The 24,262-nt window shown below is 45.3% G+C and overlaps 1 protein-coding gene across 3 annotated transcripts in view; it reads right to left on the bottom strand.

The window, feature by feature from the left end:
- The window catches only part of TOX3 (TOX high mobility group box family member 3), a 104,144-nt gene extending 85,120 nt beyond the window's left edge, over positions 1–19,024 (bottom strand). For 2 of the 3 annotated variants that reach the window (XM_025852458.2, XM_025852459.2), the window contains exon 1: positions 17,674–18,000. In XM_025852458.2, the coding sequence (XP_025708243.1) occupies positions 17,674–17,760 (87 nt within the window). In that variant the 5' untranslated portion in view covers positions 17,761–18,000. Of the gene's footprint in view, positions 1–17,673; positions 18,001–18,777 lie in introns of those variants that run through there. The other variant, XM_073884370.1, reaches the window with a different exon arrangement.
- Positions 19,025–24,262: the final 5,238 nt, after the last annotated feature.

The raw sequence follows: 24,262 nt of genomic DNA, 5'->3' as shown, positions 1-24,262 counted from the left end.
TCTTCGCATACATCTTCCTCAATTAAGATAGATGCTGATTGTGGCATGATGTGAACGTTCAGGAATTGGTACTTTTTGAATAATAAGAGAGCTCAAACTTTAATTGAAAGGCTCAGGGAGTGAACCAATTTCCCTATTTTCATCATTTCAAGAGATGCCATAATTCCAGGGGAAACATCCTATAAGAAACAAATTCTAGGAAGTGCTATAAGTCAAGAATTACATTCATCCTTATAAAAAGACCAAAAGGGGAAGTGTTAAGTTATAATATTGGCACAAGTAGACTTTAATTTTTTTAAGTGGAAATTTCCTCTTGTAGAAAGATAAGCAAAGTATCCTTGACACTATACAAACATATTCATCGCAATTCTAAGTACTTAAGTATTTATTCACAACCTGCTTTTCTCCACAAAGAAGTTAGGGGTGACTTTTTAAAGTATTTTTGATTCTAAAAGGAGGGGTAATACTTAAAAGAACTGAGGCAAAGAAAAAATAAAATTAAGACAGTAATAAAGCCAAGATGGCCAGCACACAGGAACGCATGTACTACTGTGATCAGTTACATGTTGGTTTCACGTTTGGTCTCCAAGCTTCTTGGAAACCAATGCCAAGAAGGAAACGAGAATGACAAGATTAATAATACTCATAAGATAAAACTAAGTGATTTTTTTCAGCTCTTCCTGATACAGTAACCTAAGAAGACTCTGGTAAATCATTATAAAAATGGACACTCTGATATGTAACAGGCTATATTCTAAACAGAGCCCCAAAAAAGGATGGTTCACAAAACCATTATTCATAATTCCACTCAGTGCAAAGTGAGTGTGCTAATTCCATACATGACAGACAGCTAGTGAAGGTAACTGTGGAGGGCCATTCACCGCAGCGTGCCATCCTGAGCATTCAGCTCTCAGTCTGGCTTCAGAAGAAGCCTCCCATCAGATTTGGTTCTCTGGATGAATGGAAGCACTGCATCTTCTTCAGGCCATTCTCCATAAATGTATTATTTCTTACAACAGAGCTTTTAACAAGGATTCAGCAACAGACTTCAAGACCATAATTTCTGATAAGAAACCAAAGGACAAAAATGCTGTGTCAATCGTTAAGTATGATGGCAAAACTTACCATCAGAAAAAAATTTCCCAGAAATTTAATTCTAACCTGTACGGGTTATGTCACAGTGGGAAATTTTAGTCAGCAACTATAATCAAGCAATGAGCGCAATGAGGTGTCGTCTGTCATCTACAGTATCTGCTAACTTTAGGTTGAATTGGCCTCATTTCTTAAAAATCTACCCTCTCTTTTTCCTCTCCACAACTGGATACTGTTGTTTTGTCTCTCTCCCTTACATAAGAATCTTCTAGATCACTCTCAACCATTGTCACTCTTCTTGTCTTCTGTTATCACTATTCTTACTCTTCTCATTGGTCTATCAGAATTCCTTTAACTTGATTTGGGTTTCTTCACTTGGTTTCTGCCTTGAACTTCCACAGGTTTCTCCCTAAGAAGCATGCCAGGCTCAAGAAATGTGGAGGAAGGGGAATGGTAATGGCAACCCACCATCTTGCCCCTGTTTAAATACCAGTAAATTCAAAGTGCCTATGAAGAGAAGCTCAGATGATCAAAGCAGTATGTATCATAACTACAGAGTTTTCTAGGAATCTAAGATTGAGACAAACCATAAAAATGGGAATACGTAGAATATGATTTTAGCCCATTGGCAGTTAGAAACCTGTTAAGCCAAAGCCTGAATTGAAGAGGATATTTGAAAAATTATTAATGAAGACAGAGCAAGGCTATTATGCCACCAAGAAAGTTATTTATTATGAACAACTGGGCTTTGGGGGACAGGGAAAATAGCTATTTCAAACTCATATTTTCAAAACAACAAATATGTCTATGCAATATGTAAAAGTATTAAGACAGGCAATTCTACTTTGTGGTGCTGATCTATAACCACTACAATGACCTTGAGCAAAACTCTAAAATTTAAGAAAATTCACCAGGTTTTTTCTAAGGAAGTTCAGTTTTCCTTAATGTGGTAACTTTGGTGCTAGATACAGAAGGTTTTCAATGTCAAATTAAAGACACAGCAATTTATCCTGTAGGCCAGTTCTCTCGATATCTATTATGCATACTGGACTAATTCAATTGGTATATAAATAAATTTGTAAAATATTCATAGTTATGCATTTATTATATAGGTAATTTTTATATATTGCAAGCTAGAAAAGGTTGCCTCAGGCAATAGTAGTATAAATTTTAAAATGAGTCAATGTAGGGGCGCCTGGGTGGCTCAGTCAGTTAAGCGCCCAACTCTTGGTTTTGGCTCGGGTCACAATCTCAGGGTCATGAGATCGAGCCCTGTGTCGGGCTCTGTGCTCAGCAGGGAGTCTGCTTCAGATTGTCCCCCTCTGCCCCTCACCCCGCTCTCTCTCTCTCAAATAAATCTTTTAAAAAACGTAAAAAATAAATGAAAATGAGTCAATGTAAAGAAATTCAAATAAATAGTAATACCCATGGTAGGTGGCTGTGGCCTAAATGAAGGTGGCAAGTCTGAGAAACCACGGCTCTGCACAAAGACAAGTGACTGGAAGTGTTTTCACAAGGAGAATGACAGCTTAGACTGATACCCTTCCAAGGATTAAAGCAGAAGTGGGGCACAGATTCAACTGGAGATGGAGGAAATCCAGAGTACAGAGAGTCAGTGAGGACCCTGTGGCTCTAGCAGAGGCCCAAGCTAGGATCCGTGGAAACACAGACACAAAAGAGCTCATTAAAAGGAAAAGCAAAGCCCACGTGAAGACTCATTGCACGAAGGGAGCGAAAGGGGACAAGTAATCAAAATTTGTTTTATGTACCTGAGAACGATGGGGGTGCTGAGAGAAACGGCGAGAACCTGAAGAGGAACTTTGGAAGGGAAAGGGAAGCAGGTTCCCATGCAGCTGACGTTGGGCTTGAACTGACAGCCCGCCAAGAAGGGGCCGCATCCTACAGAGAGCTGCCTGCCACGCAGGAGGGGAGAGCCGCAGATCAGGGTAGGGGGTAGGGATCTGAGGCCTTGGGGTCAGCCAAAAAAAAAAAAAAAAAAGAGCCACAATTCTTCCCACCTTCCTGTATCTATGCCCCTTTGCAATGTGATTGTTGAGGCTCCTCTCCAGGAGAAATGGAATCTATTTCCTTTCCCCTTGAGTCTGGGCTGGCCTAGGGACCTGCTCAGGACAGGAGAATGTGGTAGAAGCAACAGTGTGACATGTCTACACCTGGGCTCAAGCACTCCAGCGTACTCCTCATATCACTGCCCCCAGGATGGCTCTTGGGTACACCTCAGCGTGCTGGGCAAGAGGGGCTCAGAGCAGTGAGAACTGAGAGGCCCCAGCTGGAGCTAGCCCATCTCCAGAAGCAAAGTCAAACCTGCAGGTGACCGCCAACACTGCAGGGAACCCAGCCTACATGGCAGACTGGCAGAATCACGAGGGAGATAGGTTTGTGGGTTGGTCGGTTGGTTTGAAGCTTCAGAGTTTAATTTGTTACACAGCAATAGATAACTGATACAAATGGGACCAGAGACGGAACAGCTAAAGGCAGAAAACAAGATGCACATACAAAATGAAAAGAATACAGAGGCAAAAGAGTAAGAAGCCAAGCTTTGGGAGGATATCCCCCAATGCTTGGGAAGAGGGGCGAGAGCAGACAAGTTGACAGAGCAAAAGCAATCAGAAACATCCAAATATACAACAGTAGAGAACCAGGGACATGGGAAGGTAGGGGAGACAGAGGGATAGGGTGGAAAGAGTAGAGTTCAAAGGATCATCAGAAAAGTGCAACCCCAGGGCTTAGGGCAGTATCTGGCCTAAGCAGGCACTCCATATTCTTGCATGAATGAAAACAGTCAGATCTGGCAAGGTGGAGCACCCTGGGGAAGTGCAAAAGGATAGTTTTGGTAATAGAACAGAAGTAGCTGCAGGGTGTTAGGGAGGGCCTGGGTGGGAAAGACATGGAACCTAAGGTAAAGATTTCTGGTTTGAGGAACTGTTCAGGGAGGTGTTAGAACAGGGGCCCACGGAGTCAGGCGAATGTGTGAATGTGCATGGTCCTTTCTCTTGGACTCTACAGCTCCAAGAGTGGCCAGCAGCCAACAGCAGCTGCATCCCCTGGAAACGTGTGAGCAATGCCAATTCTCAGGCTCACCCCAGACCTGCTGATGTGCATTTTATCCAGGGCCCAGTTGACTTGCATGAGTAGGAGAAGCACAGCTCCGGGAGGTGCAGAGAAAACAAACCAAGAGAGCCTTTCATTACATCTTGAGAAAGTCATTCTGTTTTGAATTCCCTTTCAAGCTCCCCATAGCCTGCCCCCCCCCCAAGATAAAATCAAAGACAAAGTCTCAGCTCGGTGCTAACGGGTCTTCAACACCTTCCTCACACTTGCAAATCTCCCTTTTCAACAAACAGAGGGCAAAGCCTTAGGCAAGCAAGGTCTCCAATAAGCTTTTGATAATGGTGTTTACTCCCCTTGGGTTTATTTTCAGGATTTTCTTCTGTGTAAGGCAAGTGATAGGGCTTTCCATTTGTGGTGGTCTTCATTTCACATGTACCTAAGGGAAAACCCAGAGTTAAACAAAAAATATGAAGCATAACAGAATGTGGATGGAATGAGGAGCGAGCAAAAGTCATCACAAGGGAGGCGACACTCAACAAACTGGAGACTGGAAAATCCTTGTGGGGGTCTGAAGACACTTGGGCACTGGTGGAAAGTACAAAGGAGCAAAACAGGAAAGATGGGAGCTGTGTGTAAAACCAAGAATATGCAACAGTCAGAAAGGGATTAGCACCGTTGGAAGGATTTACCCCAAATAGTAGAACGGCTCTCCCCTGGGTCTGGAAAAATGAGACACCTGCTTCCCAGACAAGGCCGGGACAGAAAATTATCAACGTTTCCCATAAAGTGAAAGATCAGAGTTCCCATCTAAGAAAGAAAGTAGGGCTGGCTGGCTGGACTACAACAGGAAAAGTCTTGGACTAGCCATTGTGAAGGATGGCCAAGAGAATCAACAGGTGAACAAAAGGATGACACAGCAAAGGCCCAAGTATTCGTCGTTAGTAAGGACAATGGACACCGAGTTCAGGCACCCTCAGGTTGAGAAATGCCACTTCCTGGAGGCTGATAAAACATACACAGCCAAAGGAGGGGGACTGAGGGGGTGGGTGGGACTGAGGGTGGTGGACACATCTGTGTAGCTAAGGTTGCACAATGGTCAAGGGTTAACAAAATCGGTCAGCCGAGGAACAGAGGAGGAAAGAGCACACAAGAGCATAAAAAACCACAGATTTCTAGGGATGAGGTTCCGGTGGAGTCAGAGGTAAGCTGGGTTTGATCAAAAAGGAAAAGCATCAATTAAAAAAAAAATGTCTAGTTTAAAAAACGTTGCCTGAAGATTGACATGTACTCAAAACTTTGTTACCAACAGTCAGGACCAGAGAAATGGCAGTATAAAAATTCAAGAGGTATTTTTAAAAAGAAGAGAAATGTGGGCCTGAAATACAGATAATCAATTAAAATCAGGACATAAGGATTTGCAGTTCCTGCAAAGGACATAAATCACTGGGTATTTTAAGCATGCCCCAAGTAAACCCCCCCAAATGAGGAAAGGACTGAAAAGCTATCTTGTCACAGCACATCGCCAAAACGGGACCCTCCAAAGAGCAAATGAAAACGAAAACACTGAATAAGGTTTACCAAAATAGAGTGCTACACTTGGTACACAAAAACCTCAAACATGAAGATACCCAAGAAGGGTTTCCTGGACCTCACCCATCATTCTTTCGCTCCCATGCACCGGCTAAAGTACCTATTTTGTCTGTCCTGCCTGTCCGCTCCCCCCTTCTTCCACAGCAGTGGCGTATAGAGCTGGGCAGAGGGCCAGCCACAGTACGGACCACATTTCCTGAATACCTTAAAGGCAGAGGTATGGTCATGCGTCTCCGTTCTGGCCAATGAGAAATTAGCAAGTGTCACGTGGCAGCTCCTGCAAACCTCCCCTTTCCCTTGACCACCTTCCTCCTGGTTGGATCACGGATGATGATGGAGCTCTACACTGAAGGGTCAAGGGTCATAGGAAACTCAGAGGTAGCTTGGCTCCCAGTTGCCTACGAAGCCACAAGACCTCTGGACTACATACCTCTGGAGATCATTAGAGAAAAGAGAGATGAATGTCTACCTCATTGACACCATTGCTACTCAAGTTATTTTTTTTTCTGCCAGCCAACCTTAACTAACACACTCTTCTTTGCCTTTTATCAAAGTCTCCTTGTCCTTGACCATTTGACCTTCCTTGGCCAGCCTGAATCCTCGGGGCTGAGAACAGTCATTTCAAATTCCCCTTTTCTCAACCCCTGTTCTCTCATTCCTGCCTAAGCAAGATGCACCACCTTGTCCTCACCACCCATCGCTCTGTTCTCTGCCAACAGCACATGAAATACTGAAAGGGGAAATTTAAAATAAAATTTAAACTTAAAACCGTCCAAGAAGGATCATTCTTACAACCACAGACCAGCTCCTCGAGAACAGGACAAGTGACTCCTCTTCATTGCACTCCCGCTTTCTCCAAGCATCTGGCATACAGTAGGTCCAACATGTGTTTATTCAAAGATTAAATTACCATGAGATCTACTCAACAGTACTCTTACTCATCTCTAGTAGTTCGCTCCTTTTCACATTTTCCTTCCCGTGCCAAGCAGTGTTCTGGATGCTAGGCATACAGTGGTCAGCAAATATCCCTACCTTCACAGAGTTTTGCATGCTGGTGGAAAGAGGTAAACAGGGAATATATGAATGAATGAACAAACAAAAAGTTCAAACAGGGATACTCGCTATGAATGAAGTAATGAGACAGTGACTGGAGGTGGGTGGGGGGCAGTGGAGAGAGATTTTAGATATTCAGATATTTTTAAGTGGTCGGGCCATACTGGTGTGGTAAGACACACAAAGCCAAGGTGGAGGGAGTAAGGGCCAGAAACGAGGTAGAAATAGGCCGGGGATGGATCCTGGGTTTGTCAGTCAACTCCCCCACCCATTTCTCCTCATGTTCTCCTTCCTCCCTTCTTCCCTCTCATTCTGTCTCTGTCCCTCTCCCTTCGCCACCATCTTTCCCACTAAATGTGTATCTGGATCTTCAACCACCTTCTCTTTCTGTCCAATTATCTCAGAGAAAGGGTTACCCAACTTTCAAGGCAAATCCCCCTCTACCTACAGCCTTCATTCCAACATCAACTGACCGTCCATCCATCATTACATCACTCTCTCTCCTTGGGCGTCTTTAATCTCTCCTTCAAACATTCTCAGGTACAGTCTTAAAAATACCCTCTCATCCTCCTCCCCCACTCTGTTCAAATGGTCATCTTCTACGTATGCACACACACATATGGAAACACACACATATACGCACAAGCAGATGCACCCACACACGCATACAGGCACACATCCTTTACTAGTATCTGTTGGGTGAAACCTCACATCTTTCACCAGACATGCTAGCGCCTCCACACCCGCAGCTCCCACCAAAGGAAACTTCTACACAGATGCAAACTTATCTCCATACATTGTCCCATGGGACCGTCCTACACAGGCCTCCAGTGGGACCTTTGCTAGCTTGTCATGTTCATGCAGAAGCCCTGCCTGGAATTCCCTCTCTTCTCTAACATCCCGTTTTTCCCACTTGTCCATTCCAAACCTGGCAGCCTCTGTGAGCTTCTGTACCTGACCACACCACCCCTCAGAAACTCAGAAACCACTTCTCTTGTCTGATCTGTTCCTGGAGTTCTTTTACCTACTAGAGTATCTCCCTTAGGCTCACATATATTCTCGCGCGCGTGCGCGCGCACGTGCGCGCGCACACACACACACACACACACGCACGCACGTATTTCATGAATGCTCATGTGCTTACACCTGCTCCCATACCAAACTAGAGGTTTCTTAAGGCGGACCACATCTCATGTCAGCCCCCAACATGAAGTATGTTCCCAATAAGTACTTTAAAAATGACAATCATTGTATCTTACTCAATAAGCACAGGCTCTTTCTGGTTTCCACAAAGAATAATAATAAGCACGGACAACTCAAGTCCTCAGAAATCTTCAAACTTGACAGGCTTCATGTCATTTAGCATTTAAATGAACTTTTTCTCCCACCCACCTTCACTTCCCCTCCAGATGAGGCCGGCACTTTGCTCTCCCTCTGGAGAAGCACTGTTCCAGACTCTCAGCCCACGTGGTTTCCATGGGGATAGCAGCACCTGCCCCTGCTCCTGAGATGAGTATACGACTTTGGGCCTGAGCAGCGGACCCAAATCTGTCCAATGAGTCTCAATCCAGAGAAGTTTCTCGAACAAGTAGGAATGAAAAGCTGTCTCTCCTGGGGAGGCGGACCTGTGGGGACATGTCTTGGAGATACTGCTGGACACCCTCCCCCCACCTGAGTGGAGCCTGACAGGGAAGCCAAGCTGATGAAAGCAGAGCTAACAGAAGGAAGTGTTGATAACATCCCTGGAAACCCTGGGTCCAGCCATGCCGGAGACAAAACTCACTATCCCTTTTCTATTAAATTAAAAGTTTAAGGACTTCTTCCCATTTGCAATCAAAAGAATTTTCACTAGTACAACAGTTTTAACTACCTCTCCATTAAACATTTTTATCAGAATTTATATAAAAGCCAAATAATATGGGTTGAGTTTCTCATTAAAGACACACAGGCAGAGAGGAGGAACAAGACAGATCTACTGAGGGATGCCCGGGTGGCTCAGTCGGTTAAGCGTCTGATTTTGGCTCAGGTCATGATCCCAGGGACCTGGGATCAAGCCCCATATTGGGCTCCCTTCTCAGCCTGCTTCTCCCTCTCCCGATTCCCCTGCTTGTGCTCTCTCTCTCTCTGTCAAATAAATAAATAAAATCTTAAAAAAAAAAAAAAGACAGATCTACTGAGTATGCTGGAGCGCTCGTCCAATGTTTCTAGTAAAGTTTAACTCATCTTTTTTCCAGAAAATCAACTTCCAGCCAATCATACAGATTTCATAAAAGCTTTCTAGTCAGTCAGCATTTGAGACTTCTACCTCCTATACCAAGAAGATTTTAAAAGAAAGTGTAAAAATTTCTATTATTCTTTAGTACATCAAATCCCTTGCTCATTACAAATTGGAGGGGAAATTGCTACAAATTTTCACAATATGGTACCATCACTGAGGTAGTTTTAAAAAAACTCACCTCCCTCACCATATTTAATATAGTTCTTCTATATAAACAACTGAATCAATGTAGAAATGACCACATTCAACTTGCAACATTTAGAATACAAAGTCCTAGCTTAAATGTATGTCCTCCAAAAGAAGGAATCCATATCATTCAAATATGTATTTAGAGCAAAATCCAAATACTTCTTGGTATTGGCCAGTTTGTTTAACTTATGGATTATCAAGACATTCAAATTATTCTTTTATAAATGAAGTAAAATCAAGTTAAGATTAAAGACAGAATGTTGGTCATAAGAGAAGGGCCATTTCCCAATGTCTGATGTGCTTCACACAAGCATAGAACGTATTTGAGAGAACATGGCCTCCCTGAGGAAGGGATTAAGGATACAAACCCAAGAAACAAAGAAAATAAAATAATCTACTACAAAGGGGAAAGATAAAACCTATCAGAGGCTCATGCAGACCTTGAATGAAAGCCTCTATTTTATTTTAAACAGGGTTTTTGTTTTTTTAAGAGCTCAATCCACCTTCCAAATATGTATTATTTATAAGCATACTTAGCAAAAATCCTGTCCTTCCTCATTAAGCACACTCAAAACAGATTCTCCAAGATACTCATGACTTCACTAATGTCATAAAATCCAACTTGAAATTGAACCTCTTACATAAAGAAAAGATATGAAACATTTTAATTCATAAATGGCTGATATGGTTTTAAATTATGTTATTATAAATTTTACATCATTCCCCCTTAATAACAATTTAAAAATGTTTCTTCCCAAACAACTACTGAGATGAAAAGGATAGACCATCATGCACACACACACGTTACTCCTTTTATACTGTTGTTGTAATGGTACAGCAGGATTTCCGAGTTTTCTGAGACCCACACATTACTTCCTGAAACACTGCCTCGCCAACTGGGGAGGTGAGTTTGCAAACTTGGGGGGCAGTCACTTGCATTTCCATCACTCTACTGCATACAGGACTCCCACTTGGTTCCTCAGCCCTGAGCACTCTCTAGTGCATTAGTGCAAGTGTCTACCATGTCGTCTCTGTGGGACTACTGCATCAAAATATCCAATATCAGCTTTAGCTTTCCTTCAAAACCAGCTTCTTCTCTGACCTCTCTGCTTCTGCTCCAGGTCCTACCATTTGTTCAGGGCCCCAGTTCAAACACTCTGAGTCACCCCTGCCTCCTCTGTCTCCCTTCCAAGTAACAGATGCTCTATTCAGTGCCCTCCCCTCCTTCCCATCCATGTTCACATATCCTTAGTTCGAATCCTCTTGCACCTTTATCTCCATTGGGTGGTGGCATCCTCCCTGGTCCTCCCACCTCTTATCAGGCTCTACACTAATCTCTTGCCAGGCTCTACACTAGATCCATCCTCATGATGTACAACTCCAACCACACCACTGGTCCACTCCAAAGTCTTCAAATGTGCTCAGTTGTAGAGCCGGTTGTCTTTCCAAAGGCCTTCTTCCTTGCTAATAGACCATTAAGAGAACTGATGCTCATGTGACGATGTGCTTGGCCCCCAGGGGATGACATGGGATTGGTCTAAATTGATCACAGCAATCTCCTTCTTCTTTGTCAATGACTGGCCTAGGGTGGGCATGTGATCCATTTCTGATCAATAAATAAAAGAGTCCAATGGAACTGTTCCCAGGAAAGCTATTCCTTCTTATTAAGAGATATACAGAAGAACTTTTGCTATTACTTCCACCCCCACCACTACCTTGCTTCCCGTTTTGTATGCTATTGTGAGGATGTGATGTCTGGAGCTACAGCAGCCAACTTGTAACCATGAGGAGACTGCTGAAACTTCAATAGCAAAATAAGAAGAAAAGAGGGTCCTTGAAGACATGGTTGCCTTCACCCAAAATAGCCTGAGACTGCCTCCCTAAAGACTTCTTTGTTAGTTAGACAAATGTCCTTATGCTTTATACCACTGTTTGCTGGGTGTTCTCTTACCTATGGCCCAAAGCATTCTGACAAACTCTTACAAGAAACAAACTCTTTACTGTACCACTGGAAGGTCCTCTGGGCCATGCTACTCACAGTGCAACACCAGCATCACGTGGGAGCCCTAGCTTAGACCCCAGGATTCAGAACCTCTAGGAGTAAGGTCCAACAGCCTGTGCTCTTAAAAAGCTCTCAAGGTGATTTTTGTGCCCGCTGAGGTTCGAGAAACACTGCTCTGTAATATGATCACAAATTACTTTTTTTTCCATTCACCTACTACCCTACATACCCTGAGGAACACTGGGGTCTGCATTTCTCCAGTGACGGTAACCCCACTTCACTAGGTTTGAGCATCACATTTGTTGCTCGTTTAACTTCATCTCTTCTTAAAGTTTTCAAACTCAAAGCCTCCGGGGACTGCAGAGGGACACCGAGGGCTGAGTATGAGAAAGTCAGAGTGGAGAGGAACACAATGCCATCCAGGATTGCCAAATTTATGCTTATGTCTTGGAAGGAAGGAAGGAAGGAAGGAAGGAAGGAAGGAAGGAGGAGAAAAAGCCGAAAATCCAGATTTATGTGCAAAGATTTTAGACACAGACAACTAACTGAACTTTTTAAACTACTGGTCCAAATTAGATAAAACAAGTCCTCAGATGGACTCAGCATCCCCCCGACAGTTTGTGGCCCAAAATAGTGAGTTCTTAAAATATGTACACATACTTTGAATGTTGTGGCCATCCACATTCACTGACTTGATCTAAAACGACTACGACTAATTCTCTGTGGCTTACCACAGCTTATCAGTCGCTACTAGGCACAGGGTATTCATCAACACTCCCCTGTTTGGGGTGGCAAAATGGTAAGTTCATGGACCTTTAGTTAGTGTCAGCAGGACTATTTTATCCATCAGTCGGTGAAGACTGGACATCTAGAAGCATAGGCTTCTCAAGGGCCTACAAACATGCTTAAAATGTGAGGAAAACAATTAACTGGCCACACCAGACACATACACATACACACACACACACACACACACACACACACACACAAACGATGAAGTTAAAACTAACAGATGCCTATAACATGAGAACATAAGTCAACTAATCAGCATCAACTCAGAATAGGGTATATTAATATGTCATAACACAGTAAATGCAGAATGTGGATACAGCATTTTAATGTCTGATATGATGTGGAGGAGAGCCAGATCCACAGTGCTTAGGACCTGCCGAGGTCCAGAAAAGGCCCTGAGTGCCAACCCGGAACCAATAATCACTCTGTTGTAAGTGTTGTCTACTTTATAGCAATCCCCAACTTCTTTACCCAGTTCTACTGCCCCTTGAGGTTGCTTACTCCAAAGGAGGATCCCCAGCTTAAAACAAAGTCTTCAACCATGGCTGCATGTTGGAATCACCCAGGGAGCTTCAAAAACACTTCCCCAAAGGCTCTAACTACACTGCGCCGGGGTAAGGCTGTGAGCCTGCGTATCTTTCACGAGCTTTCCCCCAAATCGCCATAGCTGGAGAATAGCCAGGGCTAAACCCCCACCGTTTTAGAGACATTCTTGAAAACAGTCTCTGAAATACTCATCTCCCCAGTTACGCCATCTTGTTAACTAGATTTTTTCTACTGCCAAGTCTTGGAACAAAGGAAGATCCTGGGACCATCAAGTGCTCTAATAATCTAGAACAGAGGTCAGCAAACTGTTTCTGTAAAGGGACAGATACTAAATGTTTCAGGCTTCGCAAGCCACACAATCTCTGTCACGACTACTCAACTCTGACACTGTAGCATGCAAGCAGCCACAGATGATACATAAACAAATGAGTGGGGCTGCATTCTAATAAAACTTTATTTATGGACACAAATGTGAATGTCATGTAATTTTCACAGTGATGAATAGTCTTTCTGTTGGTTTTTCTGCCATTTAAAAACATAAAAACCATTCTTAACTCACAAACCAAGCAGGAGCAGGCAGTGGGCCAGATGTGACCCATGGGCCACAGTTTGCCAACCCCTGATCTAGAACTATTCCACTGACTCAAGACCCAAAATGAATGAATGACAGAATTCAAATTATCCAATTGGAACTACGTTGAAAGTGGTCAGATTCTACTTCCTGTACTCACTCAACTTAATTGTCCACGCAGTTGGACATGAGAGTGGAACTGTGCAGAGTTGAACATAAACCATAAACGACTTACTAAAAAATGATTTTCAAACCTCAGCTGCATCTGAGTTTATCTAAGATTTAAAAAAAAAAAAAAAACTGCAAAGAAGCAGTATGCGAGCATGTTTTAAGGGTCCCACATAAGGATTTCAATAATGTGTTAATTTGCTGCCAACATTTAAAATTCAGGATATTTCACATAAAAACTCAGATTATCATTCTCTTGGAAAAATAACTGCAAGATGTGGATACTGGGCCCAAACGTTGGCATGGCAACAATCTACGGATGCTGAACAAGGCTACTACCCCTTTAAACCGGGCATGTTCTCCATCTGACCACAAACCCTATCTTCATGTAGGTTAACTGGCTGTCCCTAGAGGCATTGAGTTTATGACCCCTTGTCTAAGGTCCTTAGAAAAACCTTCTATCTCTTTCACAACATGGCTTCAATATCTATCTTGTTTAAAGACCTCACATGGAAATCTCTCAATCTGCTCTCAAAATTCAACCCCCCCATACACCAGGCCCTGGAAACAAAATCATTGGTTGTCATGTCAGTGCAAGGTATCAACTTAAGGTGAGTTTCAATCAAATCCCCCTCTCAGTGTGTTCTCAATTTGAACCATGGTCTCCGATGAGATAGACAAATGACAAATGACTCTTCAGGTCTTCTAAGTCTTCAGGCTGGCCAAGGTAGAGGCCAGCCCAAGGAGGTGGCACTCACATCAGAACACCTTAATTAAGCAGAGAGATTGATAACACATATAGTAATTAGAAAGCACGGTTTGGGACTGATGGAGTAAAACCAATAAAAGGCTATTCTGCGTAAGGTAAGAAGTCAATAGTCAGATTTTGGAAGGAGGGGGGTAAAAAAAAAAAAAAACACCTGAGAATACACAGAAAAAGCTAGTAACTAGAGTTTGATCCAAGTTCATTATTAACTCACTGTGTGATTTCACTTGGCTCACACCCACCTCCAATACAATAGTTTATTTTGGGGTGGCAGACCTCTGACAACTACACGCTAATTGATCTGATGCATATTATCTTCTTACTGGAGAAAGGACCCAGGGAAAGAAAAATTCCAGATATATAGACAGTGGATCACTAATGCCCTTGGGCAACATAAGCCTAGCCCCCACCACCTTTTTTTAAATATAGGTGTTAGTTTAATTTGTTAGCCACATCAGAAAAAGAAATGTTCAAACAGTAAATTTTCCACTTGAAATTAAAATGGAAATTAGCCCTTAGAAAGCAGAGATGACTGTAGTTTATACATCAGTGGCTGGTTCATGAATTATTAACTGATTTTAATGATCCTGGCTATATTTTATTTGAAGTTATTCTCCTACTTGCAACGACTTTTGAACCCTCAAAACTCTTTCATCCATTCTCCGTAGACAGTACACTTTCTGAGCGCTGACATTTAAAAAGGATCCATATACTCACAGATTGTAAAGATAATACACACACATATAATTTATACAAAGGACTCTGGTCGTTTGTTAAAGAGAGAAATGAATGAGACCCTATTATTCACGGTTTGTAAATAAATTTAAAGATAAGCGCTAACTTTTCACTTGTTAAGCCTGGAGCAGAGGGTTCTGTATTTCTTCTAAAGTTTCCCAGATGGTCGTTGAAAACAAGAAAGGGCAGAAACATACTTTTTTGAAACCCATCATTTCCCCTCCAGAGTGATAATACACCTCACCGAGAGTTAAGTCTTAAGAGATTAATAATTACAGGTATTTCCGAATAAAATGAATGCATGTCTTTGTAAGCTACTTTTTATATTTTCAATATAAATCTGTATTGAATAGGACCACTTCAGACACACAAGTTAGCTGTGAAACAAAATGCTATAAACCCTTAATTAGTACTTGCTGTTTTATACCCATAAAGTTAATACTTCCTCTTCTACTACAGTCTCCCTATAAAGAAAAATTACTGGGAATAAAATTGGGTCTTTCACGGCTGAAATTAAGAGTAGGAAGATAAAGTATTGGGGCTCAAATTAAAGATTATTGTATTTTTATCTGCAAGGAATTAAATGCAAACACCCCTTAAAAGAAGTACATGTTGATTTCTACCAATATTAAGTGCTGTGTCCAACTTGCGGAAATTGGATACACACAGCACTTGCCACCACCAGATTGCTGAATTACTAAGAAACCAGGTTTTTGGGGGCAAAAAGCTGCGTTAAGAAAATACGACAACAAACCAACTTGCATCCTCACTCTCGAAGTTGAACAAGCATCTCAATAAATAATGGGTGGGGGGGGGTCGAGCTTTCTATACCCCCCCTGAAGTAAATGTTCTGAGTTTAAATGGGCTCAAAATAGCTTTTCTCAAAAAAAATAAATAAATAAAAAGAGACACACACAAAACACCCACAATATCCTCTGGTCCCTTGAAGTACCCTTGGGATCTCAGTGAACAGAGAGATTTGCCACGCATTGCAGTGACTGGATTAGTACAAAAGGTTTCTATTTTGGTGTCATTCGAGTGTTGCTGATCTTAAATCAGAGAAAGAAGTAGTTACATTAAGCAAGGTAATGGCTTCCAAAAATAAGAGCATGCCCAGTTATCCAAGGCTTGCATACACAGGCTAAGTTGTAAGGAGATAAATAATACCCCACTGGAACAATTAGGTGGATTCTCAGAAACACGACATACTTAATTAGGCTGCCTAAGTCCCTAACTGAGCATACAAGGGGGACTTTTTAAAGCATTTAATAACCTGAGTAAATCCAAAATCAGAGGACAGAAACCAAAACCTTAACCCTGGCCACTGCCAGAGGCCTTTTCTTGCTTCCCTTTCAATGCTTAATGTACCACTCTCGGAATTTTGAGAGCAAGAACGCCCCCCTCCAACCCCGCGCCCACCACCGCCAGCACCCCCAAAGGGTTAAAACACACTGAATAATGTCCCTTCGTTCTTCACTTGTGGGGAGGCCCGCAGTGCCAGGCGCGGGGCTGGGCGGCAGGGACACAGGGGTTAGGCAGAGAGACCCCAAAGCTCTTTCACAAACTTCAGTACGGGAGTTGGGAACCGAGTAGAAACAAATAGAAAGGAACACGAGCTTCCATCAGCCACGGGGCACAGCAAACTGTTCCTCACTCTAGGTACAATTCCTCCTCTTCCTGTTATTTATTCATTAGTTTTGTATAGCACCTTTCTTTCAGCGGCTCCTTATTTCCTCCTCTGTTATCCAAGCAATCATAAACAAACTACGATTTGAAAGAAAAGGGGGGGGGGAGGGAGGAGCAGGGGGAAGGAGAAAGAAAAACCACATTCAAAAGGCACAGGCCAGCCAGAGCACAGCTCTTTCTCTGAACGTCGCCCTCGGGGTGATGTTTCCTCCAAAGCTTGGCCCCGGGGGCTTCAGAAGGACCAAGAAGGGGAATCCGCGCCGCCCTGGCCCAAGGGCTGCGACTCCAGCCCCGACTCGCCCGTCCGAGCTGCGCCAGCTGCCCGTCTGAGACCCACCGTCGCCCACCTGAAACGCTCGGTCCTGGAAGTTGGCGCGGGGGGTGGGGGAGAGGGGAAGGAGGTGGGGTGACCCAGGGCGTGGTGTGGAGGTCTCCAAGCCTGATCTCCCCGGAATGCAAAACTTACCCCTCCCCAAAAAATGAAAGACGAGAAGCCACTTGCGCTAACCAGGGAGGGAGGGGCCGGCACCTCCGTTCCGTGGTCCAAGGCGCCCTAGCGAGGGGGCAACAGAGGCCACCTGCGGGGGTCCCAACACTTCGCGCCCCCCCCCGCCCCCGCCCAATCCAGGGCACGCTCAAAAGTTTGTTCCTTTCCTCCCCCGAGCGGCTCCGGGTCCAGCTCTCGAGTGCGCGGGGAAGGTAAGAGGGGCTTGGGGGCGGGGGGGGGGCGGTGAGGTCGTCAGACCACGAGATCAGGGACTCCTGCGATGCCCCCCCCCAACTCAGGGGCGCTGCGATCGTATTTACTAATAACAACAAAGAATCACAAGCATGCCCCCTCTTTCAGTCCTTTGGCTGCTCCTTCGCTTCTTTGGGGCAGCAAAGGAGAGTCGGCGGGGTTGGAGGGGGGGTGGGGGGGGAGAGAAAGTGGAGCGCCGGCAGAGGGACAAAAAGGGGGGGTGTGGGAAGGGGGCAGAAAGAGTAGAGTGAGAGAGTTGGACAGAGACGAAGGCGCAAAAGGAAAAGGAGTGGAGAGGGGAAGAGAAAAGTGCAGCGGGAGGGGAGCTGGAGCGCGGGGCGCGCCCGGGATGGGGAGGTGGCCCCCGCCCCGCCGCCCCCCGGCCCCTCCCGGTCACCTTGCTGTAGCCGTAGTACCCCAGACACTGCGCGAAGTCCAGGCCGGCGGGGTCCCCGGCCGCCGCGGGGTAGAACCTCACATCCATGCCGGAGCCGGGCCCGGGGCCGGGGGCCGGGGCTAGGGCTCGCCGGGGCCGGTGCCCGCCTCCTCGAAGCCGCTAGATCCACCGTCGGGGGCGCCCGGCCGGGGTTGCCCGGGGGCGGCGCGCGGGGCTCGGGGCCGGAGGGGCGCCGCGACCGGAGCCCGAAGAGCCCGGGAGCCGCGGCCGCCGCACACAAAGGCGCGGCCACGCGAGCCGCGGGAGAGCGGGAGGCGGCCCGGGGGACGCGCCCCACCGGGGCACCGAGGCAGCGCTGCGCGCGGGCCGGGCGCCCAGGGCGCGGGGCGCGGCGCGGGGGCCCGGGCGGCGCGGCGAGTTCAGGTGCGCGGGGCGAGGCTGGGACGGCGGCGGCGGCGGCTGGCCCCGCTCCTCCTCCTCCTCCCCGGGCGGACTGAGGAGAGGAGCCGCGGAGACAAGGGGCCCGGCCCCTCCCCTCCTTCTCCCCCTCCTGCCTCCGCCGCCGGTCCCCTCCCCGCGCCGCCGCCGCTCCGCCCCTCCCACCGCGGGCAGCTGGCGCGCCGCCCGCCCCGCCGGTGCGCTCCTCGGCCCGGACCGCCCCCGGGTGCGCCGACCCCGCCCCGCCGCGGCCCCTGCCCCTCGCGGCCCCTCGCGGCTCACCCCGCGCCTCGCGCAGCCCTGGCGGTGCCCATCGCGCGCGCTGCGGCCTCCCCCTCCCCGGGGCCCCTCTTCTCCCCACCTCGCCCCCCTTCCCTCTCCGGTCCTCTTTGTCCCCGATGCCTCGGAGCGCTCCTCGCTCCCTTCCTCCCCTCGGTTGCTTCGGCCGGCCGGTAGGCAGCCCGGTGCCCGGTGTGGCCCTCCCGCCCCCCCTTTCCGAGCCTCCCTTCCCTTGGCCTCCAGCTCCTGGCACCGGCGTCCGCACGCCGTCCGCTCCCTTGCCACCCCTCGTTCCATCGCTTTCCTCCCCTCGCCCCGTCCGTCTACCCTACTCCGCCTTCCCGCACGAATGGCCCCTGCTTGGAGGCACCTAACCTAGCAGCTAACCTGCATGAGGGCCTCCCGGGAGCTGGACCCCATGTACACCTGTGGTATTTTCCAGAAGGGGTGTTGGGGCCTGACCTTTCACAGGTAGGCAGACTTGAAGCCTCCCGGGTTAAGCTTCGTGTCGGTTCTCTTCGTATTTCCTTTGCTCTTGTTTGTATTCGAAAGGCATTTGAGTAACTGGATCTAGGCGGATCATTCACTGCTCTCGGAGAGAAAATGTCCCCATTTTCTTAAAAGGTTCTGGGTGATTAACTTCCTCAAACTGCACTCACCCACCTCCTCTTTATTTCTTTCTCTTTCTTTAAGTTACATCTCTCTTTCTCTGTCTCTGTCTCTGTCTCTCCCCCCACTTACGCCTCCTCCCCTCCCCGCCCCCCCCCCCGCTTTATTGCTTTGGCTTAATTTGGCCCTCAGCCTTGGCGAAGGGAAGTGACTTTATTGCTAGATGAGAACGTTAGGGAAAGGCGGTGGGATTCTGCCACCCTCCCCAGTTTGGTTATGTAGAAGCTGCTTTAACCGGAAGGGAGAAATTTTCAAATATTTTAGGGGACACTCACAAACACTTTCGGCCCCTGAACACACTTGGCTGGCCCCGGGGCCTGAACTTTTTCAGACGAGCATCAGATGGGTTGCTTTTCCTTTCTTCTGTTCTCCAAAGTAGGCTCTCCAGCTTGGTGACACCTGTGTATGTACCTTCTCCCAATATTATCTTTCTGGAACCAGGCAGGAAAAATAAACGTCAATTAGGTGAAAGTTTGTGTATTTGCACTTCTCTTAGCCGAAACGTGTGTTTGGATACTGCCCGAGAGATTGGTGTGTATTCAGGGAAGGAACAACTGCTCATATTATCCCTGGGTTGACTCCAATCCCCCCTCCCGAAAAAGCTTAGGTCCTCTCTCCCGGGTCTCCATTTAACGTTGACAACCCAGCGGCGCTCCCTAATGGCCCAGCGGGTTGCACAAATTGGCAGCGAGCTGAGATATTATCAGGACAACACCCCATTGAGCAGGTTCTTGAAACTGCAGACGTGGAGGCCCTTTCTCTGGGCCACTGGGCGCCTGTGGCCTTTCCACCAATCAGAGCTGGAGGGTGCAGTGGCCACCTGTTGTCTCGCAAGAGAACATCTTTTAAGTTTCACTATTAGTATTTAACAATGGCGTATAGGGCAGCATCTGGCTGCAGGAGAGGAGCAGCCTGCTGATCTGAGGTACCAAAAAAGAAATTATTATTTTTTTCCCAGATAGTTGTTAACAAGGAGCCCCAAAGTCTGGGGAGCAGAGTTTTTCATTGCACACTTAACCTTGCCCACCTTGTGCTCGCTCTGGTGTGCATCTGGAGCAATCTGAGCTTGATTACACAGGATGAAGGAAAGTATAATCAAAGTTACGGAGAGACTAAACCTGAAGTTGTAATCAGACCTTGAGGATCAAGAATACAAATATTCACAGTGGAAACCCCACTAGCTGCGAGCCTGGGAATTGCATGTGGGCTGACATGTTGCTACAGCACTGAGCTGTAGACACTGGAAACTGAAGTGAGAACCTTCTCCCAGGAGGCTCCGGGGAGTTAGGAATGCGGGGTCACATCCAATACCACCTCTTGGCCCTTGTTTTGAAAAAGCCTTCCTCTGAAAATCCCCCCTCCCTGTTATGATGCAAATGCCTCAGGGAGGGGAACAATATTCATCAGTTGCTATTTTATTATGATGATGATTTAGGAGGTAAGGTAAGTGATTTCCAAGTGTAGATCTTGATTAAAGGGGGGGAGAGAGAAACTGAGGGGCCGGAGGATACGTATGTTGAGGCATTTGGAATGAAAAAAAAAAATCACTAGAACAGAAACAGATCCTTCGGGAAGGCTGCGGACCTCATGGTTTTGCCCACAGTCTCCATGCCCTCAGCAGCTACTTGCTTGCCTACTCCGTGCCAGACACCATTTTAGGCACTTGTGAATGACAAAGAGGGTCCCCAAATGACATGCGTGGAAATCCTCAAGGGACGCTATGGTTTGGACCCGTCACATTCCTTCTCAGACACATATCTATATGCACACATGTACACATGCCCTGTCCCATCCACTCACCGGGAGATCCTGGCCTGACACAGCTACCAGTGCTATTGCGAGAAGCAATCTGATAAACAAATTCACAAGTAGTAGGAGGGATGCCAGGCTCGGCACCTTCTAGGTATTTGTAACAGAAAGCTCAGGGGTGGTGGCTCAGGATAGGCTTGCTCAAGAGCCGAAGCTGGATGGCGGCAATATCCCAAGAACCGTGGACCATGCTTGGGACTCAGGGGGTTTGCAATGAATGAATATCCATTTAAGCAAGGACAGTGAGAAGAAGAAAAGCAAGAAGGGAGAGGGGGATGGCAAAGAGATATTTTAATGGTGGACATGCATTCCCAGGGAACCTGGTCAAGGGAAGATCGGAGAAGAGGGAACCCAAGACCTCTGATGCGGATAAGAACAAACTACCTGAAGGGCGGGGGGCGGGGGGCAAGTTGGCTTTTGCACCCTGCTGTTTTGGATCTCTTACATACAACAAAACTAGAATTATATGTTGTTTCATTCAGAGCTGATCTGATGCAACTGCCCGTTTCATTCAGAATACCACCTAATTTTAAGGGCTCTGGTGGATTTGAAGCCCATCCATTAAAAACTTGAGAATGATGCCTTTAAAATATTAATGCAATTGTAACTGCCGTGCTATTCTATTTGTCATCTTAAGGGTGTCACCTTTTTCAGGCTGTAAGCATTTGTTTCTGAAATGCCACAGACAAAGGTTTCCTTTATACTAGGTTAGCCTTGAGTTTGAAGAAACTTCTCCAAGAACATATCTTAAACATGCTTTGAATTTATGTTGAACAGTGCTAACAGTTACTGATTTAGAAGGGCGGCACAAGAATCAGTTATACAGAAAATACAACTTCTGGACATAAGATAATTCCTGTAAGGTTTTTGGATGACTTGAGTCAAAACGGTCAGTCTTATTAGCTTGATGTTTCCAATTGAACAGTACGTATGATCCAAGAATCTCTAAAAAATGGGGGCAGGGGAGGGAGAATACACAAGCTTATCTTTAAGAGGTTCAGTGAAAATAAATGGTTTTTATGAAAGCAGAGAAACCATGATGAGAAAACTATCTTACATCTTGACAGAACTCAAAAACTGTATTTCTCTACTCTGTGTCCAAATTAAGCAAGAGAGTTCCCATGAGGATTGCCTTAAACCCGCCAAATTTTATACCCTAAGATCTTACTGAGACCCCAGCTTTTAGGGAATCTGTGAACAGTGATTTAACCTCTCTGCGAATTGCTTGCCCAGATGAGATGAGGATACTATTAAACATTATATACAGTTTAATTTTCCTGAGTTTTGGTCATGAAAAGTCCTATCCAAATATTATGATCCTTGTTTGCAGTATGTAATGTAGCCAAATTAACAGCAGCTCCAAATGGAAATTAACAAGGCCAGAGCTACTCGAGTTTCTTCTCATCCTATTCCCATAGTAACAGCTAATGTATTATATTGGTAAAACATTTTATATTTGGTTTTATGTCTGAATTTGGCTTCATGTCATAAAGCATAGCATTTCTATCCAGCATGGATTCTTAGTATCTGTATAACTCATCTCCACAAAATGTAGAGTTTCATGTCAGAGAATCACCACTTCGCGTTCGTAGTCTAAATCACATGCAGATAAAATCAAGACCTACCCAAGGCTCTCACAACAGTGGATGGTATAGAGGAAACATTCTGACCTCGGGCCCTCAGTACAAATCCCCAGTGCAGACTCCAAAACTGCTCACCAGGAGAGTTCCACACAGGAATCATAGTGTGAAAAAAAAAAATCCCCAAGCTTCATTATTGTTAGCTTCAATTTTCCTTGAATCCAAACTTTTCAGGTCTGGAAATATGAACTATTTTGATATTTTTACTTAGGTCAAAAAATACAGAAACATGAGCAAATTGGGGGAAAAAAGCTCACTTTTCATACATGTTTACGTATATGTATATATATATGTATACATACATATATATTTGTGTGCATAAGATTTCTTCTCACAGTACCTCAACGAACTTCGGCCATATTGGTCTCTGTGCTACCAAGCACAAGAACCGCTCTAGAAAACCAATCATTTTCCCAGTTGACTATTACTTTTACTAAGAATAGATACGCCCATAGGTTCTGACAGATATATAGTAATTATGGAACAGTAACCCCAAAACCCCTAGTAGCAAAGAAGTACTGAGCTGAGAATTCATTCCCAGAAATATGAAATGCAGCAAGTATTTGCTTGTGACCTAAGTAGCTCTTCAATAAAGCTATTTTAAAAACCAATACACTCGACACAATCAGGAGGTGTGCAATTTTCAGTGTGTTTACACCCTGCCTTAAAAAAAAAATATCCTGTATTCACAGAAATTCTAAACTGTTGTCCTGCCTGTTTTCTGAAATATATTCTATTTCTTTTAAAGTGAAAGAATGACCTCTTTTGCAGGAACAATTTTCAGAGACAGCGTGTTTATCAAATGGTTTCTCTGCTTTCATAAAAACAATTTATTTTCACTGAACCCTTCAAGATAAGCATCAAAGCCAGGAAGAATGTACAATGAAGTTTATAATTACACTCCAGAAACAAATACAGGGTAGTTTTTATTTTGCTCAAGTGAGAAGATTTTTTTTTCCCCAAAGAGACAAAGGTAGCGATGGAGGGGGAGGTTTATACAGGAGTGAAAATCAGGAAGCTCAGAGGTTTTCCAGCAGGAGGGGCCCTGCAGAGTTGCCCACAAAGACAACTGCCAAACAATGAAAGCTGAGGGCCGGGACTCTCTTAGCCATGGGTGGTGGTGTTGGGCGGTGTGGGGCGGGGGGAGTCAGTCCATTTTTTATTCTTCACCAAGGGGCGGCTAAAAGAGCATTAAGGAAAGAAAATCATTAAGCAGATATTAATTAAACCCTTCCACGACAGATCTGTATACCATTGCTCATATGTATCTCTCCTAGCTGGAGCCTCTGGTGACATCCTTTCTTTGATAGGCACCCATGTTTCTAGGCTTAATTTATATGGCATGTTATTATTAATAACCACCGAAAAATAAAACTATTCAAATAACCGAGAAAAGAACTGAGTTGAATAAAGATTCTGTTTCTTAAGAAATGGGAAACAATTGCATTTGATCACAGAACAGCCAAGGACTAGCAGCAAAATAATCTCCCCTAATTTACATAGATCTGTGCGTGCCAAACAGATGAGTGTTTGCTTTTCGAGTAATAGTGCAGGTGCGTATCCTGCAGTGACGAAATCTCTAACTCATCAAACTGTTTCGCCAGAGTGAGACTTGCCCTCTTTTCTGGAACAGTTTCAAGCTTTCTCCCCAGCATTCCAGCCACCTGTTTATGGAGTTCATCCTCGGGAGTACATGCATGCAATTAGGAACAAGAAAATGAAAATAAATGACCTTGTTTGTTATTTATAACAAA

The sequence above is a fragment of the Callorhinus ursinus genome, unplaced genomic scaffold (genome assembly GCF_003265705.2).
Source record: "Callorhinus ursinus isolate GAN/ISIS: 27379988/994484 unplaced genomic scaffold, GSC_fseal_2.0 scaffold56, whole genome shotgun sequence".
Classification (NCBI taxonomy): Eukaryota; Metazoa; Chordata; class Mammalia; order Carnivora; family Otariidae; genus Callorhinus; species Callorhinus ursinus.
Note: the sequence above shows the minus strand (reverse complement) of the source record. Positions and strands in the feature narration are given on the sequence as shown.